Source organism: Symphalangus syndactylus, chromosome 7, assembly GCF_028878055.3.
Source record: "Symphalangus syndactylus isolate Jambi chromosome 7, NHGRI_mSymSyn1-v2.1_pri, whole genome shotgun sequence".
NCBI lineage: Eukaryota > Metazoa > Chordata > Mammalia > Primates > Hylobatidae > Symphalangus > Symphalangus syndactylus.
In genome coordinates this window covers 38303093-38327664 of record NC_072429.2, presented here as the reverse complement: position 1 = coordinate 38327664, position 24572 = coordinate 38303093, and the positions used below count along the sequence as shown (strand labels likewise).

General features: G+C 38.9%; 1 protein-coding gene across 3 annotated transcripts in view; it reads right to left on the bottom strand.

The window, feature by feature from the left end:
* The window catches only part of HTR4 (5-hydroxytryptamine receptor 4), a 200525-nt gene that overhangs the window by 61756 nt on the left and 114197 nt on the right, over nucleotides 1–24572 (bottom strand). For all 3 annotated transcript variants that reach the window (XM_063643230.1, XM_063643231.1, XM_063643229.1), the window contains exon 5: nucleotides 12957–13110. In XM_063643230.1, coding sequence (XP_063499300.1) covers nucleotides 12957–13110 — 154 coding nt within the window. The remainder of the gene's footprint in view (nucleotides 1–12956; nucleotides 13111–24572) is intronic.

Sequence of the window (24572 nt, the reverse complement as noted above, 5' to 3'; positions counted from 1 at the left end):
GCAAAGCTTTGGTTTTCTTATAAGCCTACAACACAAAGAACCTTGATGACAGAAAAGGAACATGATCATATCCCAGGGCTCAGATAACTTATCTGTACAAGAGGAGCTGAAGGCTCCAGGACAGTAGAGAAATAAAATAGAGACAGAATCATTTATTACATTTACCCAACCAGAAGTGGAATTCTGCCTCTGTTCTCCCTTCCCTGTCTGCTTGCACATAACAGATCAGTCTCTTAACAGAATGTCTGTAGATCAGTAACATTAGAGTCACCCGCAGTACATATTATAAGTGCAGATTCCTGCCCACTCCCTGCTGCCAGCCCTCCACTCTCATCCCTGAAAGATCTACTGATTCTAAATCTCTGGGCAATGAAGCCCAGATATATGCATGTTAAGCAAGTTTTTTCTAATAATTCTAAAGCTCATTAATATTTGAGAACCATTGCTCTATACCATGCTAAACTTAGCTCTTTGGGGGATGCCATGGGGCACTTTTCTAGAGTGATTTCTCTATCTATTGAGTTCCCTGATGGAGGTTTGTCTCATTTAGATAATACAGAGTAACAGCCTGTGTTATAGTGTAACAGGCTGTGTTTTAGTGTAACAGCCAAGAGGGGCCTTAGGGCTTGGAGGAAAGAAAGGGTAGATATTTTAATGGAAGAAAAGAATATAAAGATTGGGTAGGGCAAGGTCATGAGGGACTTTGGAACCCAACAAGAGTTAGAACCTAGACAATACTCAATGCTTCAACTTACTCTCCTCCCAGTCTCTCCTGAACCCATTCCATTTAGGTGTTCACCCTAATCACTCCATTGAAAATGCTCTGGTCAAGGCTATCAATGACCTCTGTGTTGCCATTCCTCCTTTTAAATGAGCCATCTATACCTTTGACATAGCTGAACCCTCCATCCTTCTTTTTTTGAATATTTTATTGGACCAAAATACATATAAAGTACATAAAGTGTATATACAGATGAATCAACTATTACATAGTAAATACACCTGTGTAATTATTATTCAAATCAAACCATAGAATATTATCAACAATGCAGCAGCCTCCCAAATGCTTCTCCTAGTCATTAATATGCCCAAACATAGCCACTTATCTATATCATCATAATGTAATTTTGTTTTCCAGCTAAGTATCAATATAATAATAAAACACACAATCTGTATCTTCTTTAACTTAATATTGCATCACTCACATTATTGCACGTACAGGTAATTTATTCTTTTTCATTGTAGTATAATATTGCATTATAGGAATAAACTACAATATTACATATTCCAATATTGACAGACATTTGAGTTATTTTTGGGTTTGTGCTATTTTGCATAAAACTGTTATGAATATTCTTGTAGAAGTTTGTGTGTGTGTGTGTGTGTGTGTGTGTGTGTCTGTGTGTGTGTGTATTTTCATCTCTCTTAGGTATATACCCAGGACTGAAATTGCTGTCTCATAGCTTGGGTATATACAGCCAAATGGTTCCCAAAGGGACCGTATCAATTTATATTCCCACCACAAGAGCAAGAGAGTTCCAGTTACTCCACATGCTCGCCAACATTTGGAATTTATTGTCAGTATATAGGGATATCTCATTGTGGATTTGTTGATGATGTTGGTAAAGTGTATTTGATTACGTAAGTAAAATACTCTATGTGTTTTTGACTCTTTCCATTGGTTTAGATTAGGATTTGTCTTATGCTTTGTTACTGGAAAGTGTCCTGGGCATCCATATCCACATAATTATAGTACGTTGACATCACTCCTTTTGGAAAGCATGTGAGACTGAGTTTCTGCATCTGTTTCCTAATTAGCACTCTGGTTCCTTCAATGGGACGAGAGCATTGCCTTCAGAATGGTAAAATATTGCCTAGATCTTGCCAGTCCCAATTCTTGCAGCTGTATCTTCAGTTTCAATCCGAGTAAGTCACCTCAAACTCTCAGTGTGCCCTGCTTTCTGCATCTTTGTTCCCTGTTTACTATGTCCTGGCTAACTCATTGTAATTTTGAATTAAATCCAATAAACTTGAATCAAATCTAAGTTTATTATAATCCTTCAGTTTCTTATTGCAGTTTTACTGTGCATCTCCTGAGAACTAATAATGTTAATCACTGTTTTGCCCTTTTGATATCCTCTTTCGAATTGATTATTCAGATATTTTCCCATTTTAAAAATTAAGTTGTGACTCTCTTTCTTATTGATTTTTAACATAATAGTTCTTTTATATTCTAGATGTCTTTTGTCAGATTTATGTGTTGCACATATATCACTCTGTGGCATGGCTTTTCACTCTAGTATCTTGTGATACAAAGAAGCTCTAAAAGAACCTATACTTTTGGTTAGTACTTGTATCTTGTTTATGAAATCTTTGTTTACGCCTAAGTATAAAGATACCGGCCGGGCGCGGTGACTTACACCTGTAATCCCAGCACCTTGCGAGGCCGAGGTGGGCAAATCACTTGAGGCCAGGAGTTTAAGACCGGCTTGGCCAACATGGCAAAACACTGTCTCTATAAAAAAATACAAAAATTAGCCAGGCGTGGTGGCAGGCACCTGTAATTCTAGCTCCTAGGGCGGCTGAGGCACTGGAATCACTTGAACCCGGGAGGCAGAGGTTGCAGTGAGCTGGGATCATGCCACTGCACTCCAGCCTGGGTGACAGAGTGAGACTCGGTCTCAAAGATATTGTCAAGAGATGTAAAGACATTCTTTTACATGATCACTTAGCATATCTTTATTGTGTTAATTTTTATGTCTTTTTTTTTTTTTTTTTTTTTTTTTTTTTTTTTTTTTTTTTTTTTTTACAGGATCTTGCTCTGTCGCCCAGGCTGGAGTGCAGTTGTGCTCACTACAACCTCTGACTCCCAGGCTCTAGCAATTCTCCCACCTCAGCCTCCCTAGTAGCTGGGACTACAGGTGTGGGCCACCACCCCCAGTTAAGTTTTAAATATTTTTTGTAAAGACAGGGTTTCATTGTGTTGCTCAGACTGGTCTCGAACTCTAGGCTCAAACTATCGGCCCATCTCAGCTTCCCAAAATGCTGGGATTAGAGGCATGAGCCACTGTGCCTGACCAGTTTTTACATTTAATGCTTCTACCCACCTGAAATTAGTTTTTCTGTATGGTATGATGTACAAGATATGGATATTGAACTGACCCCTGCAGCATGTATTGAAAGGATTATCTTTTCCTAGTTGCACTGCAGTGTAACCTTGGTCATAAATCAGAGGACTGTATATGCACGTTGCTCCACGTTTGGATTTCCTGTTTGTTCTCTTGAGTTGTCTCTCTCTGCATATACTGCTTTAACTTCTATAACTTCACACATCTTAGACATCTAGTTATAAAAGTCTTTGAACTGTGGTTTCTTTTCTTGAAGACTCTTGGATAATATTTTATCTCAGTATTTCCATATAAAATTTAAATTAATATCTCAATTTCTAGAAAGATCTTCTAGGATTTTGATTGGAATGAGAGTAAAATGATTAAGGGAAACTGACATCTTTACAATGTTAAGTCTTCGAATTAATTAACATGGTAATTCCTTCCCTTTGTCTTTTTAAGTATATTTCAATAATACTTTTTAATTTTATAATTTTCTTTGTATCTTGCACATCTTTTGTTAGATTTGTTTCTAAGTATTTTATGTTTTTATTCTGTTGTAAATGGTAACATGTTAAAATTCTTATTCCTAATTGTTGCCAATATGTAGAACTTGGTGAGGATTTTTATTGTAAGCTGGCTATGTATTCAGCAACTTTGCTAAGTTAGATATCAACTAATACTTCATCTTTACATTCTTTTGAATTTTCTCCAGGAAATACTCATGTGATCTGCAAATAATGGCAGTTACATTTTTTTCTCTTTCCAATCCTGATATCACTTTCTCTTGCTTTATTGAACTTGATAGGGCCTCCCGTCTAATTTTGAATAAAAATGAGAATAGTTGACACCTTGTTTCACTCCCAGTTTTAGGGGATGAGCCTTCAGTAATTTACTAAGTATGATATTTGCTATAAATTGTTTGTCAACACCCTCTACTTGATTAAGGAAATTACATTCTATTCTTGGTTTGATGAGATTTAAAAAAAATCATGAATGGGTATTGAATTTTGCCAAAGCATTTTTGGCAGTAACAAAATGAACATGTGGGTTTTCTCCCCTTTCTTTTATTGATGCAATGAATTACATTGATTGCATTACAATTCCTGGAATAAGTCTTATTTGTACTGGACCCTGTGACACACTAGTATTTTTCTTAAGGATTGAAGGACTTTTCCACCAATTATAAACACTGCCTGCTGACAGGTCTTAGTCATCAACCTTCTCTAGAAATAGCTCTTGACTGAAGGGAGCTGCTTAACCCAATGTCACTTACCCTTCTTGGGATCAATCTGCATCCATTGTGAATATACACATGCATGAAGATATGAAGAATAGACACCTATATGATATACTCACAAATGTTTGTGAGTCTACAAAACATAGTCAGTATCTTGTTTTATAGACTATTATAAGGTTATCACGTATCATCCTCTGAATTGATATTTTTATCATCGTGAAATATTTCTACCTCAAGAAATATTACTTTCCTTAAATTTTATTCTCACTTATAATAGCAGAGTAACACCAACTTTCCTTGAATTATCACTTGCATAGTGTATGTATTTCTATTTTTTTATTTTCAATTTTTCTGTCACTTTATATTTAATGGTCCTCTCTTACAAGCAGCATATATTTGTATTTTGTTTTGATGCAGTCTGACAACTTTGTCTTTTAGCATCTATTCTTTTCATAATTTAATATTTACTAAAATTACAAATTGATTTAGGTTTGTCTATAATCTTACTGTTATCTATTAATCTTTTCTGTTTCTTGGTTCCTTGTTTCCATATTTATTGCTTATTTTCAGAATAATACCTGTTTATATTAACACATTACCTCTCTCCCTATTAGCTTATTGGATATATATTCTTTTATTATCTTTATTTTAGGGGCTACAACTCATTACAGTCTATTTCATACATTTGCCATTTCCTTGGCAATGCAAAGATCCCAAACAGCCCATCTCCATTTACCTGCCCCACGCCTGCCCTTTATGCTATTGTTTCCATGCATTTTAATCCTACATATATTTGAAAACCCACAAGACATTAATATTATTGTTATTTTAATAGTCAATGTTCTCTTACACTATCCACATATTTATCATTTCCAGTGCTCTGCACTCTGTCCTGCATTATGGTGCTTCTATCTGGGATTATTTTCTTTTTGACTGAAAAATTCTCATAAAAGTCACAGTATAAACCCTGATGTGGAAAAATTCCCTTCATTTTTGTTTGCCTGAAAATGTCTTAATATCATCTTAATTTTTAAAGCATATTTTCATTGGGTATAGAATTCTAAGTTGTAGATTTTCAACATGTCATTCCATTGTCTTCTCACTTCTTTCATTTTATTGCATGGTCAGCTGTAAGTCTTATTTTCCCTGTTAAGTTTAATTTATCATTTTTCTCTAATTACTTTTGAGATTTATCAACTTGTCTTTGATTTTCAGCAATTTTTTAAAATGAATTTTCTAGATATAGTTTTCTTCTTTATTTAACCTGCTGGGGCTTTGTAGAGTTTCTTGAATCTGTGACCGATAGCGTTTATCTTTTTGGAAAATTCTTAGGCACTATTTCTACAAATATTACATCTGCCCCATTCTCTCTCTCTTCAAATAGAATACTAATTATATGGACATTAGAACTTTTCTGTATTATATATATATGTAACATATATATACACATATACATATAAGTATATGTATGGACACACACACATATATTCTGATATGATACATATATGTATATATATATACCAGAATGGTCTGTAATAAAATTTTATCCATTTATCTCTATGTGCTTCAATCAATATTTTATTATGAGGTTATGATATAACATCCTCTTTGATATTGTTATCATTATGAAAAAATGATATTACCTAAATTCCAGTTTACTACAGGTGTTCTCAGATATGTCAAATCTACTATTAAATTTATCATTATACTTATTTATTTCAGTATATTTATTAGTTGCAGTATTTCCATTCAATTCCCCCCCCCCTTTTTTTTTTTTTGAGACTAGGTCTTGCTCTGTCACCCAGGCTGGAGTGCAATGGCACAATCTTGGCTCACTGCAGCCTCCGCCTCATGGGTTCAAGCGATTCTTCTGCCTCAGTCTCCTGAGTAGCTGGGATTAAAGGCGCATTCCACCATGCCCTGCTAATTTTTGCATTATTAGTAGAGATGGGGATTCACCATATTGGCCAGGCCGGTCTTGAACTCTTGACCTCGTGATCTGCCCACCTTGGCCTCCCAAAGTGCTGGGATTACAGGCATGAGCCACCGTGCCCAGCCAAAAATTCCCTTTTTTTTTTTTTTTTAGATGCTCCTTATCTAATTACTCCATTATCTAGATTGCCTATGAGACTGTTTCTGTTGTCTTTCTATGTTCATGGTTTTTGGCCATTTAGTCTTGCTTCCTACAAGGTCTGGTGACTTAATTAAAGGACAGACATTATATATAAAAAAGTACAGGTGCTTTGGATGGTAGTAGCCTATTCCAGAAATAATTTAATTTTCTTCTGGCAAGCAGATGGAATATGAAAAGAACACCTCAATCATGTTTAGGTTATGTTTAATGCATTACTTTCAATGGCAAAAACCACAGTTACTTTTACACAGACCTTATATGACTCAGTAAAGGCCTCAAAGGAAATAGTAGAGGCCTTCTTTTTCTCTTTGAGAGTATGGCTACTAAGTCTTATTTGCTTCAGTTATTTTCTAATCTTTCAAAGAGTATTTTATTTAATCTTCATATTTTGTATTTAATTCAGTGTGTTTTATGTAGCATTGACAGTCATGCTTATGACAGTTCCCTCCTTATCTAGAAACCCAATTCTCTCTCCTTCCTTATAATATATTTTAAGGCATATTTGCTTCCAAGACAATTTTCTCTTTCTTTGTTTTCTTCCTCACTGGCTGTTCCTTCCGACTGTCCTTTACTGCCCTTCGTTCCTTAGGCCTCTTCTATTCTGTATCTACCTGCATTCTTCAGGTGATCTCATCTAGTCATATGGATTTAAATAGCATCTAATCTTTGAGAATGGTCCACTTTTTTTTCTTTCTGATCGGGATCTCCTAGGAACTGCAGAATTTGATATTAAGCTCCTTACTTGATATCTCCACTTGCATATCTAATAGGTATCTCAAATAAATAAAAAAGCCAAGCATTTGACTCTCCCCACCCTATAAACTTACGCACAGTATTCTCATCTAGATTGATGGTCACTCACTCTAATCTTCTAGTTGCTCTGTCCAAAATTTTGGGTCATGTTTGACTTAGGTTTTCCTTTCACATTCCTCTTCTAATTTTTCAAAAAAAAAAAATCATGTTGGTTAAATCCTCAAAATAGATCCAGATTCTAAATCACAATCTCGATTGTTATCACTGAGGTTGGAGCACCATTGTCTCTCACCTGTCAGATTACTTCAATAGACTCCCTTACTGTCTGCTTTTTAACAGAAAACCAGAAAGATTCTTTAACAATATAATTCAGGTCATGTTACTCATTTGCTCAATACTCTGCAATGGCTCCTCATTTTCCTTATAGTAAAAGTCAATGTTCTTAAAATAACCTGAAAAGTCCTACACGATCTTTCTCCTATATATTTTTTTACTTCCTCTCCTACATTTCCCTCCCTCATTTACTCTGCAACAGCCACACTAACCTTGATATGTTAGGAATATTCTGCCACAGCACTTTGCACTTGCTATTTTTCTAGCCTGGTATGTTCTCCGAGATATCCACAAGTACAGCTCCCCAACCTCCTTAAAGCTGTAACTGAAACATCACCTTCTCAATAAAGCCTAGTTTAACACCTATTTACAATCTGTTATCCCGTTCACCTGCTTTTTCATAGTACTTACCATCTCCTAACATCCTAGATATCTGCTTATTTTTAATCTCCTCTACTTATTTTCATCTCATCACTTATTGTCTGCCTCTCTTTGTTAGAATATACTTTACAAGGATGTGGGTCATTGTCTATACTGTTCAATAATGTACCCTAAGCACCTGAATTAGATTCTCAAGTATGGTTGGGGCCTGAAAAATAATTAATTTTAGAGCAAAAGAATATGCGAAATCTGACCATTTCTTACCACCTCAAATTGCTATCATCCTAGTCCAAGTTAGCATCATCACTTGCCAGAATAATTGTAATTCCTTCCCAAAAGTTTTCACTGTTTTCTGCCATTCCACAGTCATTCTCTATAGAGTAGCCAGAATGATTCTTTTAAAATATAGAGCAAATAATGTCATTCCTCTCACCCAAACCCTTGAAAGCTTCTTCTATCACTCTGAGTAGCCACAATCTGACTCCAGGCTACCTCTCTGACCTCTACTTTTCTTACCAATTTCCTCCTTGCTCACTGCTGTCTGTAATCTTCTAGGCCATTCCTTGAACTACCCAAGCATGCTCCCACTCCAGGGCCTTTATGATTATTGCAATTTTGTTCCAAAACACTTTTTTTCTTAGTGCTTACATGACTTACTTTCCCTCTTCCTGCAGGACTCTGCTTCAGCAATATTTTATTAAGGAAGGTGAATGTCATGTGTAAATCACTCACTTTTTACTTGTTTTTGTGTTTTTTTTTTAAATAAAATGTAACACCTGAAATATATCATACTTTCTCCTCACTACATTTTAAATGCCATATGAACTGAAATTTTTTTTACCATTAATTTCTCAATTGCCTATGCAACATAGTGGGCATTCAATTATTTCTTGAATGAATGAATAAATGAACAGTGCAGCTGTTACGAGCTTAGACTTTGAAGTTGTAAAATTTCCTTTATAAAATGAATATTAAACATAGTAATATTGTGTTGGTTAGATGATATTGAAACATGTGAAGAATTTAGTATATTGTCTATAAATATTTAATAAATGGTAGTGATGATGGAAAGAGAAAGCAGGGTCTAGGTTTAGGAACATAAATGAGAAAATTATTATGTGAATACTGAATTTTTAGGTGGTTTCTTTCCCATTACGTTAACAACCCTGCATTGGGTGGATGTGGTTACCAATTTGTAAAATTTGGGGATGGATTAGGACATTTCTAGCAAGCTTAGCTTTAAAAGCACAGCTGATTCCATTGAGCAAAGGAAGAAAGTCCTTGGAGTAGGTTTCTGCCTTGGGCATCTGTACCTGCACGTATGTGTATGTTTATATGTGTGGGTATATAACTGGTCATCATTATGCATGGATTCCATAATTGTGAATTAATCTACTCACTAAAATTTATTTGTAACTTCCTAAATCCCCCAAATCAATACTTGAGGTGCTTTCACAGTGTTTTTATGGTCATTTGTAGACATGCATGTGCACAAAGCAGTGGAAGCATTGTTTCCTGATAGGTGTGTTTCCAGCTGAAGTCAAACAAGGCAATGCTCTATCATCTTGTTTCACTTCAACAACTGTCCCTTTTGCTATTTGCTGGCACATATTTTGCCTTTTGTGCTTTTTGATGGGGATTTCATGGTTTAAAATGGACCCTAAGTGTACTGCTGAAGTGCTGTCTGGTGTTCGTAATTGCAAGAAGGCTGTGATGTGATTTACAGAGAAAATACATGTTTTAGATAAGCTTCATTCAGGCATGAGTTATAGTGCCTTGTCCACGACTGCAGTGCTAATGAGTCAACATATAAATTAAATAGGGGTTTTTAAGCACAAACACACATCAAACAAGGTTGTGCGTTGATTGGCTGACGAAAATGTTGTGACCAGAGACTCACAGGAACCTAATCCTGTATTTTTCCTGGAAGCAAAGATTCAGTATTTACCAATTCAGTGTTTGCAATGACTTTATAAAATTTAATTGCTGCCAACAACATGACCATGTGGATTGTGCTAGCTTCTCTCTAGGCAGGTTCAGTGTGCAAATGAGTGGACAGATATGAATATCAGTCATGTTAACAGTAAACAGATGCTCCATTTCCCATTTAGGTGAATTAGGGTCCATTTTAAACCATGATTAAAATTTAATAGGCAATCCCTTTGGCTCATTCTAAGTGAACAAAATCTTTCTGGGTTGTTTTCTTTAGAAATTCTACTCAGGAGGTAGAAGTGCTGATCCCTCATCAGAAGTTCCCAATGCACAGAAGCATATGCTTCCAAAAATCTTCTCCATTAGGAAATAAGTTTAGCATATAAATTAAGAGCATAGACTCTGGAATCCAAAGCCTGGGCTCAGACACAGTCCCCACTACTTCCTACCAATTACTTTAGTGAATAATCTCCCTGATCCTCTGTTCGCTGATCTATAAAATGAGGACAATGATAGGATCTACTTCATAATGTTGTTGTGAAGCCTAAGTGAGGTTCTCAGGAATAATGATTAACAGGGGGCTTCATACATACATAGTAAGTGTTCAACATTTACTGGCCATTATTATTCTTGGAGCAATAATAATTGTTGAAAATTTGGATTTCATTTCCTCCAGGAATGGTAAAACTGACAGTTTAAAATAAATTGGATAGGATTCAAACAATGTCCATGCAGTTACCCTTCTAATTCACTCTCCTGCCTCCGGCATTTCTTTCAGAATCCCAAGGAATACTTGTTCTGACATGAAAATCCTGGCCCAGGCCTTGGTTTAGACTCCTTTCCTTGAAAGAGAACAAGGCAGGACTAAGGGCTAAGAATGGGGTGAAAAGAGGAAAGGGCAGCTCCTTCTCTTGAGGGTCCTGTTGCTCTTAATCTCTCCTCTCCACTCCCCTTCCCACATCTCGATGTATCCTGGGACCACTTTTAAAGTGAGTGCCTGACAACTTCCTTATGGAGTATATATCCCTGCTAAAGAATCCAGATCATAGATTTTGATCTTCATTATAAGTTTAGTATGTTAAAGCTGGAGGACTCTTAAAGGTTAGTATCTAGACAGAATGAGATGGTTAATTTTTTGTGAACTTGACCAGGCATAGGGTACCTACACATTTAGTCAAGCATTATTCTGGGTGTGTCTTTGAGGAAATTTTTGGATGAGATTAACATTTGAATCAGTAGACTGCCTTTCCCAATGCAGGTGAACCTCATGCAATCCACTGAAGGCTTGAAGAGCAGAGAACTCATGCTGCCTTACTGCCTTCAAGCTGTGATATCAGTTTTTTCCTGCCTTTGGACTCAAACTAAAACATTGACTCTCCTGGGCTCTAGTGTGCCTGCATTTGGACAGGAACTATGCTATTGGCTCTCCTGGGACTCTAGCTTGCTGACTGTAGATCTTGCTACTGGTAAACGTCCATAATCACATGAACTAATTCCTTACAGTATCTCTCTCTCTCTCTCTCTCTACACACACACACACACACACACACACACACATATTAGTTATGTTTATCTGGAGAACCAATGCACAGGGATTGGAATAATGCCTGGCATATATTGCATGCCCTCCTAGATCCCTGGTAGACCTTCTTCTCCACTGAGAACCAATGGATCTTCTCATCGCAGTGCTTCAGGAAGTGAGACAGTTCAAGCTGGGCTCAGGGCTTACTTCTCTCAACTTTTAGCCTGGAGCTGTCTTCATTCCCCGGCAGCCTCTACCCACATGACATATTTTCTTCAGGTCCACGTCAGCTGATACGGTTTGGCTGTGTCCCCACCCAAATCTCATCTTGAACTGTAGCTCCTCCCATAATTCTCACATGTTGTAGGAGGGACCTGGTGGGAGATAACTGAATTATGGGGGTGGTTTCCCCCATACTTTTCTCATGGTAGTGAATATGTCTCATGAGATCTGATGGTTTTATAAAGGGGAAACCCCCTTCACTTGGCTCCCATTATCTCTTGCCTGCAGCCATGTAAGATGTGACTTTTGCCTTCCGCCATGATTGTGAGTCCTCCCCAGGCATGTGGAACTGTGAGTCCATTAAGCCTCCTTTTCTTTATAAATTACCCAATCTGGGGTTTGTCTTTATCAGCAGTGTAAAAATGGACTAGTACATCAGCCTTATAGACTCTCCACATAAAATGGAATAAAAACCTTTTGGGGCAAATGATATGCCTCAGGCCCTGGAGTCTAAGCTTTGAATACTTGTTCAGTTATCTACAAGCTGTGTGACATTGGGTATGCTACTTAACCTTAACCTACATAAGCTTGTGAGCCTGGGTTTTCTCATCTGAGAAATGGGGGAAATAACTATACTTTCCCCACAAGGAGGTTTTCAAGATTATATATAAAGTATTTAGCATACTCTCTAGCATACAGCTATGTTAAAGAAAAAAATTATTCATGACATTTGTTAAAGCAGTAAAGCAGACTTTATTCAGGACTATCAACATAGGTTGTAGGGACTACCGTGATGGGGTTTTGTAGTAGAAGAGAGAGATTGAAATACAACAATGGAAAGTGGAAATTTATAGCCAAACAGCATGGTGAGTGGGGGTTAGTGGATGGAAAATTACCAATAGGAAACATCAGGAGTAAGAGAGGATTCTAGCTAAACAAACCTAGCAGGGCTCTTGCTGAAGACAGGCCAAGGTGATCATACATCACCTGGGAGATGGTGGAGGATGAAGAATCCAGTCAAATATCAAGGGTGGGGGATTCTGGCTAAACCAACTTAGCAAGATTCTTGCTAAAATTGGGTGATGCAAAAACAGACACAGAAATCCAAAAGTCAAGACCTAGATGGGACAAGGATTCAGAAAAGTCTAACTAAAGTTGGGTTAAGGAGAGGATTTTTGTCAGTAAGCATTCAAAAGTGTTAGCTTTAAAAAAAAAATCACCCAGACCACTATCAGATTCTTAGAATACTCAATCTAATATTATTTATTCATTTAGGAATCCCATGCAAAGTTGATCAGACAGTAAACCAGTGGGGTCTGTGTGGATACTCACCAAATCAATTATGCCAATGTTATTCCAGCCTTGCATTATAGGGAGAAAAGAAATAAACGTGGGGATGACCCAGCAGCCTCCCAGCATTAATGCGATGCGCAGAGGGGTCATCTTGTTCCTGTAGACCAAAGGCTGGCAGCAGATGGCGTAATACCTGGAGAGAGAATAGAGGGCAGAGCATAGGCATGGGCAAGGAGGAATGGGAGGGAGAGAAAAGAGAATATATGAGAGAGAAGAGGGGAGGAAGAGGGGATGGAGCAAGGGGTAGAGAAGAGCAAACATTGAGGAGAAGAGTTGGAGGGGAAGCAGAGAATAAAAATCAGGAAATAAAAGAAAGAATAATGGATAAAAAGAGGAGAGCAAGTGGCAGAGGAAGGGAAAAAGAAGGAAGAGAGAAGGGAGAAAAGAACAGAGGAAAGGAAAAGTGATTATATAATACAATATGATATACTGGCCTGTGAGTTTCTGTTAATATAAATATTAATATATGCTTTGGATCACATCTCAGGATCATTGCCTGCAGTTGGCCCCGCAGTCCTCTCCATCTCCCAATATCTGGAGGAGGTCCACACACACCAGAAGGTCTTTTCTATTTCTAGCACTGTTCCAACACTATCCCGATGCCTGTGCATTGAGGAGCCTCTACCCAGCCCTCTGGGCCTCAGTATCCAGGCAACTGAAATCTATTTGATTACAACTTGAGGTGACCCAGGCATAGCTCTACATCTGGGCTCTAACCACTGTGTCTCAGATTTGTCCCCGTACCCTTGATCACCTGCCTACATGGAAGTGCAGCTCTAAGTCAGTGTTTTTTTTTAAATTGTGGTTCAAGGATTCCCCTCCATCCCCCCATCCCTGCCATGCTGAATCAAACTCACCTGAGGAAGCCTTTTTTAAATGCAGATCCCAAGGATCTCCTGAATCAGAGCCTGTTGGTGAACAACCTGGAGCTTGCATGTTGACAAGTGTGAGTTATTACTAAGTGTGAGTTATTGCTAAGGATACTCAGTTTCCTCCTTCCAAACACGTACACTTCTTGGAATCTTTATGGCTGGATGGGACCAAGGGACTAGTCCTGACCAATGAATCACGAACAGAATTGACAGGCATCACTTCTGGGACAAACCATTTAAATGTTTCTGGGATACTAAGAATGTAAAATTTTGAATATTTCCTGCTCCATCATTTCCTGTCTACTGGATGAGACCACCCCACTTCCATTTATTAGGGTCTGACCTCTCTCTTGGGACACAGTGCTCACTCTCTTTTGATTCCATGTTCTGCCTATGATACTAGCTTTCTTCCTGCCTCCAGACAGAGGTACAACCTGCCCATTCAACAGTCTGGCCTCTAACTTCTAGACCATTCCTGCATGTTATTCTGGCCTTGGAGATCACCTGTTCCATGCCCAGGCATGGCATGGAATTTCACAACAGGCAGAATGCTACAGTAGATCTATCATTTATTTCTCTTTGGGAGAGTACAAAATATAAATGGAAAAAGAGCCTGGAGGCTAAGTCTATTCTTTAAGGTTTTATACCATTTAGTGATGAACCACCCTCATACACCCCTCATTTTATGCAGTTCACTTTGTTAATTTTTCCCACCTCTTCTTTTCTTAATTCAAAGCATAACTAACATAACAATGGCTATATTCTTTGAAGAGGTGGTAGTAGGATGGGTTGAGAGAGAGGGTGGAATGAGGAGAGCCCCGTGTTGGAGCATGAGAAGCAGGTGCCTCAGGAGCAGGGAGAGGAGAAATACCCCCTTTCCTACAAGGCATTGAGGAGCAGCTGACGACATTGTGCTAAAAGCTCCTTGTATCCAGCAAGCTCGGTGGGGCATCCTGATCTGGGCCAGAGTGCAAGAAACAACAAATCGAAGAATGGGATAGTGGCTTGCTCAGAAAAACCATTGTCTCCATTATAATTCTGACACGGCCGCAAAATCAAACTAAAGATAACTCAGTCATTGAAAGAATCATGATTAGCTGGATTCCCTCCATACTGTTGGCTTACAAGAAAGACAAATTATATCTGAGTAGCAAATTTCTCTGAACGGTGATATTCATAATCATCAGGGGTTTATTATTAACATAGAATTAATGATGAATTTGAAGTGGATGAAATATACTCTTTTTTTTTTTTTCAAATTTTGTTTCCTTCTTGATTTCCCGTTGGGGGCAAGTTTCTTTCCATTTAACATCCTTCCTCTTTTCTCTTTGTTAATAGCACTTCAAATCCTTCGGGAGTTATCTCTTTGCTGTTGCTATAGTATTATTGGGAAAACAAATGACGGGGCTGTGACTTTTCTAGCCTAGGGGTGACCCAATCAGACTTTCTCCTGGGACTCAATGTCCTGCAGAGGGATAGAAGGTGGGCAGGTCAGCAGAGGGCCTTTTATCCCAGCAGCAGCCCCCTGGCAGGGCTGGGGATTAATTCCTGCTCCTTGGATCTTTTGCAGCATGCTTTTACCCATCAAGTCCTCACTCCTTAGCTCTCTCTTTAAATAAACCGCCTCATATATTTCCAATAAATTCTCTTTTTGCTTAAGCTGGTGTCATGGGTTGAATTGTGTCCTTCCTCTTCCAAAAGATATGTTGAAGTCCCAACTCTCAGTAACCTTGGAATGTGACCTTATTTAGACATAGGGTTTTAAAAGAGGCAATCAAATTAAAATGAGGTCTTCAAGGTGATCCTGAATCCACTGTGACTGATGTCCTTATGAAAAGAAAAATTTTGACACAGAAACTGATATGCACATTAGGAAGGTGGCCATGAGAAGGTGGAAGATTGGAGTGATGCGTCTATAAACCAAGGAACACTTAAAGTTGCCAGCAACCAGCAGCAGCCAGGAAGAGGCAAGAAAGAATCCTTCCCCTACAAGTTCCAGAGGGATAATCGCCCTATTGATACCTTTATTTCAGACTTCTAGCCTTTAGAACAGTGAGGCAATAAGTGTGTATTGTTCTAAGCCATCCAGTTTGTGGTACCTGTTATGACAGCTTTAGCAAACTAATACAGTTGGCTAACAACAATCTCTTGCTTGCAAGAAAAGTATCCTCCCTCACACAGAGCAGTAAAACTGGCTTGAATGCCAGATATATCTTTCATAGTATACTTAAGTAAGAATATCTTTTGTTTCATTCAATATACTTTCAGATCATAGCTCAAGTCTTGGCATCCTTTCTTCTATTATCCCAAAAAGGCAATAGAGGGATAAATGAAGAATGAATTCTGCCCTATCTTTGTTGTGTAATCAATATAATTTTCGAGGTTTAGAACAAGGTGTCAAGATGTTGCCAAGTAAAGAGCAGATTTCAGAAATTTTGGTTGGATCTCCAACATCACAAAAATCCAAAAGTTCAAAAACACAAGGCCAAATTAAGTATCCTATAGGGCACTATTCACCACAACCAAGGTGCGGAACCAACCTAAGCATTTATCAGTGGATAAATGAATATAGAAAATGTGGTATATATATACATGATGGGATATTATTCCACCATAAAAAATAAAATCCTGTCATTTCCAGCAGCATGGATGGAACTGGAGGACATTATGTTAAGTGAATAAGCCAGGCACAGAAGGACAAATATTGCATGTTGTCACTCATGTGAGGGCGCTAAGAAAATTGATCTCATGGAGGTAAAGCATAAAATGATGGTTACCACAGCCTGGGAGGGGTAATATGTAGGCAGAGTATGAAGAGGGGTCAGCGAATGCATAAAAAATACAATTAGACAGTGAGAATAAGATCTAGTGTTTGGGCAGCACAATTGGGTAACTTTAGTTAACGATCATTTATTGTATCTTTCAAAGTAGCTAGAGGAGTAGATTTGGAATGCTCTCAACACAAATAAATGATAAATGTTTGAGGTGATGGATATCCCAGCTATCCTGATTTGATCACTACACGTTGTATGCTTGTATCAAAATATCACATGCACCCCATAAGTATGTACAACTATTATGTACCCATACAATTTAAAATATTTTACATAAATAAATAATATCTTGCAGGACAAAAAGTACATTTGAGAAAGTAGGACGTCTTACCTGAGAATATTCTTTGATTTCCATAAATGGATGTGGATGTTTAGAGGGTTATGTTGGGAAAATAATAGAATTTACAAAAGAGGGCTTTAGGATGTATGGTTATATTGGTGCTCATAACATTTTTATGAAAGCCTTTCTTTCTAAATCTAGCTTGCCCAGGGCTATTGCCAGTTTCCCTTGACATAATGAACGTCCCATGAACAACAATATTGCCCTACATTCTGCTGTCCAAATGTTCTATGCTTTAATTTGCTTTAACCTAGATTTCTAGGAGCTGCTGCTATATAGAATTAAATAGTAGTAACAGGTTTGCTTTTAAAATTCAACTTAAAGGAGGATACTGTGAATGTAGTACACATTTTACCAACCCCTTACACATTTTTTTATTTGAAACAGAATCTTGTTCTGTTGCCTGGGCTGAGGTGCTATGTGATCTTGGCTCATTGCAACCTCCGCCTCCCAGGCTCAATTGATTCTCCTGCATAGCTTCCTGAGTAGCAGGGACTACAGGCATGCACCACCATACCCAGCTAATTTTTGTATTTTTAGCAGGAACAGGGTTTCACTGCACTGGCTAGGCTTGTCTCAAATTCCTGGCCTCAAGTGATCCACCCGCCTCAGCCTCCCAAAGTGCTGTGATTACAAACATGAGCCACCACACCCGGCCCCCTTACACATTTTACTTACACAGTCAGTTCCCTGGAAAATCCTTGCCAGAAGTAAAGTGCTTGGACAATGAGCCCATCTCGTAGGGGGCTAAGGTGGAATACATCAAAACATGCCCAGACACAGATGTAGAAAGTTGCTCTTGCAGGATCTGGGGTGGTTAGGCAAGGGTGGGAAGAATCCTTTATCTCCTTTTTTAAAATTATCAATAAGTAAAGGGGGAAAAAGGATTTTATTTTACTTAAATTTAAACTAGGTTAGGTAAACTGTTAGTGACAGGTAAGGATATGAATAAGAAAAATACTAAATTATGTCTAGGTATATGTTTTACTTGCGTTTTGACCTCTACATCTTCTTCCATCTGGTCCTCTGTCTTACCCTACAGTAAACATAATTTGATTTTTGAGTGGGATTGAGTATAGAACATAAGGTTCTTATTTGGAGCTCAAATTCTAGCATCTACTTAACTTTATGTGCTCAAGATTCACACCAAGACCTGGCACCCTTGAGGCAGCAGCCCTAAATAAGTCACCTCATATCCTTCCAATGTCTTTCTGATCTTTGCTTTCAAGCAAAAAATCCAGAAAAGTAAACATCCTCTGAAGGCTGGACTCAAGAATGCAAATTAAGTAGGTGAAAACAAACATCACTGAATAAAGGGATTAATACAAATTGAGTTCTAGTATTAACTAATGGTGCTTCCTTAAAATTTTAATATTTGTCTGTAGATAAGACTAGACAGAAATCTGATAACTTCACTTTTATATATTGCGGTTGATTTTCAGTTTCTGTATTTGGATTATAATGTCCTTGTTAATAACAAAAAGGAAACTGACCTATCACGAACTATTCCTGCAACACATAAACACCACCACTAGACAGAATTAGCTAATTAAATTTGCAAGTTCTTTGGAGGAAGGTAAGGCAAAATGCACTGGCTGATTTGACAATAATAGCTAGTATTTATTTACTGACCAAAGGCTCTGCCCATTTGATCTCATTTAATCCGCACAACTGTTAGATTGGTGCAAAATAATCGTGGTTTTTGCCATCAAGAAAAATGGCAAAAACCATGATTATTTTGCACCAACCTAACACTTTTGAGACAGGAACTATAAATATATCCATTTCACAGATGAGGAAAGGGAAGCACAGGAGTGATCAAAATTTGCCCAGTCTCACAGGTGGTAAGAACTGAGCTGGCATCTAGCCCAGGCAGCCTGACTCAAGAGCCAGGACATAAACCTCCTATCATTTCACATAGCTGCCTCTCTCATTGAAAAGCCACTTTGGAAACAATCAAAACATAAACATACTGAATCTCAGAACTTGAGGGATGCTGAGAATCATGAAATCCTCAAGTCTTCTGGTATGGTTTGGCTGTGTACCCACCCAAATCTCATCTTGCATTGCGGCTCTCACAATTCCAATGTGTTGTGGGAGGGACCCAGTGGGAGGTGGTTGAATCATGGGGGTGAGTCTTTCCCATGTTGTTCTCATGATGGTGACTGGGTCTCACAAGATCTGATGATTTTATAAAGGGGAGTTTCCCTGCACAATCTCTCTTCTCTAGTCTGCTGCCATGTGAAACATGGCTTTCACCTTCTGCCATGATTGTGAGGCTTCCCCATCCACACTGAACTGTGAGTCCATTGAACCTCTTTTTTTTGTGAATTGCCCAGTCTTGGGTATGTCTTTATCAGCAGCATGAAAATGGACTAATACAGTAAATTGGTACCAGGAGTGGGGTGCTGATGAAAAGATACCTGAAAATGTGGAAGTGACTTTGGAACTGAGTAACAGGCAGAGGTTGGAACAGTATGGAGGGCTCAGAAGGAGACAGAAAGATGTGAGAAAGTTTGGAACTTTCTTAAGACTTGTTGAATGGCTTTGACCAAAATGCTGATAATCATATAGACAGTAAAATCCAGGCTGAGGTGGTCTCAGATAGAGATGAGAAACTTGTTGGGAACTGGAGCAAAGATGGCTCTTGTTATGATTTAGCAAAGAGATTGGTGGCATTTTACCCCTGCCTTAGAGATTTGTGGAACTTTCAACTGGAGAGAGATGATTTTGGGTATCTGGGAAGAAATTTCCACCAGGAAGAAATTTCCACCATCAGGAAGAAATGCTAAGCAGCAAAGCATTCAAGAGGTGACTTGGGTGCTGTTAAAAGCATTTAGTTTTATAAGGAAAGCAGAGCATAAAAGTTTGGAAAATTTGAAGCCTGACAATAAAATAGAGAAGAAAATCCCATTTTCTGAGGAGAAATTCAAGCTGGCTGCAGAAATTTGCATAAGTAACAAGAAGCTGAATGTTAATCCCCAAGACAATGGGGAAAATGTCTCCAGGCCATGTTAGAGGTCTATGTGGCAGCTCCTCCTATCACAGGCCTGGAAGCCTAGGAAAAAAAATGGTTTTGTGAGCCAGGCTCAGGGTCTCTGTACTGTGTGCAGCCTAGGGAATTGGCGCCATGTGTCCCAGCCACTCCAGGCATGGCTGAAAGGGGCCAACACAGACCTCAGGCCATGGCTTCAGAGGGTACTTCCATGTGGTGTTAAGCCTGTGAGTGCACAGAAGTCAAGGATTAAGGTTTGGGAACCTCCACCTAGATTACAGAGGATGTATGGAAATACCTGGATGCCCAGGCAGAAGTTTGCTGCAAAGGCAGGGCCCTCATGGAGAACCTCTGCTAGAGCACTGCAGATGGGAAAAGTGGGGTTGGAGCCCCTTTGCAGAGTCCCTACTGGGGCACCACCTGGTAGACCTGAGAAGAGGGCCAGCATCCCCAGACCCTAGAACTGGAAATCCACCAACAGCTTGCATCGTGCACCTTGAAAAGCTGCAAACACTCAATGCCAGCCTGTGAAAGCAGATGGGAGGGAATCTGTACTTAGCAAAGCCACAGCAGTGGAGCTTCCCAAGACCATGGGAATCTACCTCTTGCACCAGCATGACCTGGATGTGAGACATGGATTCAAACGAGATCATTTTGGAGCTTTAAGATTTTACTGCCCCACTGTTTTTCAGACTTGCATGGGGCCTGTAGCCCCTTTGTTTTGCTCAATTTCTTCCATTTGGAATGGCCATATTTACCCAATGCCTGTACCCTCATTTTATCTAGAAAGTAATTAACTTGCTTTTGATTTTACAGGCTCATAGGCAGAAGGGACTTGCCTTGTCTCAGATGAGATGTTGGACTGTGGACTTTTGATTTAATACTGAAGTGAGTTAAGACTTTTGAGGAACTGTTGGGAAGGCATTATTGGCTTTAAAATGTGAGGACATGAGATTTGGGAGAAGCCAGAGGTGAAAGGATATGGTTTGGCTGTGTCCCCACCCAAACCTCATCTTGTTTTTTGGCTCCAACAATTCCCATGTGTTGTGGGAGGAACCCAGTTGGAGGTGGTTTAATCATGGGGTGGGTGTTCCCCATGCTATTCTCATGATGGTGAATGGGTCTCAAAAGATCTGTTGGTTTTATAAAGGGGAATTTCCCTGTACAAGCTCTCTTCTCTTGTCTGCCACCATGTGAGATGTGCCTTTCCCCTTCTGCCATGATTATGAGGCCTCCCTAGTCATGTAGAATTGTGAGTCCATTAAACCTCATTCTTTTGCAAATTGCCCAGTCTTCAGTACGTATTAACCAGCAGTGTGAAAATGGGCTAATATATCCCCTCTAAAATGAAGTGTTTATCCAAACCCGCTTAATTTTTCTAGGGATTTGGAATTCACCAGGTCCTACTGCAGTACACTCTAAACTTAAGGGCATCCTAAAGTTAAGAAAGTTTCCTCTAAAAATCAATTTTCAGTAACTTGCAGTTTTTCCCTCTGGCTTAATTTAAATTTCTATCTAATTCTTTTTCTGCATAGTGGTTCCAGAGACATCTGAAGAGAGCTTTTACATCCCTCTGAAGGCTTATTTTCTGCAGGTAAAAAATTCCCTGTTGCTCTCAACCAGGGGTGACTTTGCTCACCAGGGGACATTTGACAATGTCTGGAGACTTTGTTGTTGTTGTTGTCACAACTGGGAAGGAAATGCTACTGGCATCCAGTGGGTAGAGGTCAGGAATGCCGCTCAACATCCTACAGTGCCCCAATAACAATACTGGTCTATGTCAATAGTGCTGAGATTGAGGATCCCTGGTTTAGATGAGGGGATTTTCACCAATAGCAGGAGTGGAGCTCCTTGTCCTCTATATGTGCTATAACATGTCATTATCTCTTAAGAGTGGGGTGCCACAAGGACAGCACTATGTTCTGGTGAATCCTATATGGACCAAAAACCACTGCATTGCCTTCCACTTTGCTCACCATAACTTAATACAGCCTAGGGGATATCCATAAGCACAGGACACCTGTGCCCCTAAAAAAGAAAATGATCTAGGACAGGAGGTGGGAAAACTGTCCCCCAACTGATGTATAAGTTCCATGAGGGCAGCAATGTTTGCCTTGTTCTGCTTTGTGTCCATGATGGCTAGTAAAATGCCAGATATATTGTGGATACTGACAAACTGGATTTTTAAAAAGTAATAAACTCTTGATCACTACCAAGTACAGTAAATTCCATTAAAATATGTTACCAGATTTTGGAGATGTGAACAGGCATATCTAGTAGAGGGATGGGGAAAGGCTTTCTTCAATGGTTTTCTAAATCAAATGTTAGAGACTGGATCAGGATGGTAGAGGAGAAAGTGTAATCTAGCTGCTGCAGACAGCATGGCCAAGGCCTGAAGAGAGAAATTATATATATGAAATACATACCCATAAATGTATATTCCTATATCTATATAGCCCTATAAACATAAGAGTAAAGTTAATGAAATTGTAGGGTGTTCACAAGGAAGTAGACAAAAATAAGCCTAAAAAGACTGACTGGGGCACGTCTCAGAGCAGTGGTTCTCAAATTGTATCATCTGTCAGAATCACTTAGAGGATTTGTTGAAACACAGATTGCTGGTTGGTCTGGAGTGGGGCCCAATAATTTGCATTTTTGATATGTTCCCAGGTGATGCTGTTGCTAGTAGATTGGAGACCACGCTTTGAGAACCATTGTCTTAGAGGTTTTGAATGTTAGGCTAGGAGGAGTTACCAAAAGATTTTTAAGCTGGAAAAAAATCGTAATCAATATTGCTGTGTGCTTTTCTAAAGAAGCTGAATTAAAACGAAGTCAAGAGAAGGAGTTGTTCATTCATATGCTAGGTGGACAGTGTTTAACAGGAAAAGTAATTGTCTCATCTCAGGAATACATGAATCAGCAAGATTTGTTTTCCAGCCTTCCATTGGGTATCTCCCATTCTTCCTTAACCAGAAAACTTTTACAAAGTAGTTAAATGAATGTTCAAATGATGAGTGAGGTTCCAGATGGCCAGGATTAACTAAAATGAAGCAAGGATATTTACAAAGTAATTTCTTATGCAAAACATTTCAAAAGTATTGCTCATAAAACTCCATTAAAATCCGCTTTTGTAGACCAGCCACCAGCTTCTCCCACCGCAGCCATGTGCAAATGTGTGATCAAATTGCTTTTAAATGTCTCTGGGGACACAATTTACTTTGACAACTCTTAGTAGGCAGCCATGTATTTTAAGCTCCATGCTAATCCCTTCCGTGCTCCTTCTGCAATTAAGGAAAATTCTACCTCCTCACTTCCTGCCCTCCCAACGACGGAAAAGGCACAAGAAGCAACGATAGTAAGTTGGAATTCTAGACTGTCAGAATTGGAGGAGATAGTAGCAGTCAACTTCATGTCTTCACAATTGGGTACCAACTTTCCCTGCCTTAACTACTTAGTAGCTCTGTGGTCTTAGAATCAGTTACTAACCTCAAGAAGATCCAGTTTCCTCATCTTTAAAGTTAGAATAATTATGTCTACCTCCAAATATGCCTCTCCTTCACTGTAAGAATTGATGAAATAATATATTTAAAACATCGGAAGTTCTTGGCACATAAATATCTGTTTAATACATATTATTATAAACAGACTCAAATATATTTTGGAATTATGAGCTCTACATTATTTAACAAATAATAAAAAGCCACTTGGTTCAACATCTTTCCCTAACAGTTGATTCTAAGAAATATAAAGGTGAATGAATTGGTCTCTAAAGGCAAATGAAAGCATTAAGGCCATATTTGCTGTGTGCAATGGAGTTGGTTACATGTAAGATTTAGTAATCATACATTGTCGCTTAAGCTGCTGAGTTTTGATGTAGATGTTACATGCCAATAGATAACAACAGGGTAAACATGTATAGCTTGGGGTAGCTGTGGGGTTCACTGGTTGAATAGCAGTCCTCCTAGCAAAAGGTGATTCAATACATTTTTGTAGCAGAGCTCTGGATGAAGAAACTTGTGTTTCTGTTCTTAGTAATTCTTTTTGTTATATTTTAGTTCCCCTTGTTCCCCCTTTGAGGAGGTGGAGAAGAGAGAAGAGCAGTAGTAGCTTTAAGAAAAAACTAAAGGCCTCTTCCCTGTGGTCTCCAGGCTTGGCAAGCTTTGTCACTGATCCTCACTGATCCTGGAGGATCAATGAGGAAGACCCAGCAGAGATATTCACCAGGAGCTGGAGACAGGAAGAGGGGCTGAGGAATTAGCCAAAAGCAGAGGCAGAACTGTGGGTTCCAGGAAGGAAAAACCGTAGGGGTAAGGGGACAGAGAGAGACTCCTTTCTGTCAGCAATCTGGAGGACATCAGGTTGGGCCCTTGCAGGAATTATAATCCCATGAGCAATCTTCAGATTTAATGTTTATTATGTTCATCTCTTAAATATTCTTCTGTGGGTGGGCACAGTGGCTCATGCCTATAATCCCAGCACTTTGAGAGGCCAAGACGGGTGGATCACTTGATGCCAGGAGTTTCAGACCAGCCTGGCCAACATGGTGAAACCTCG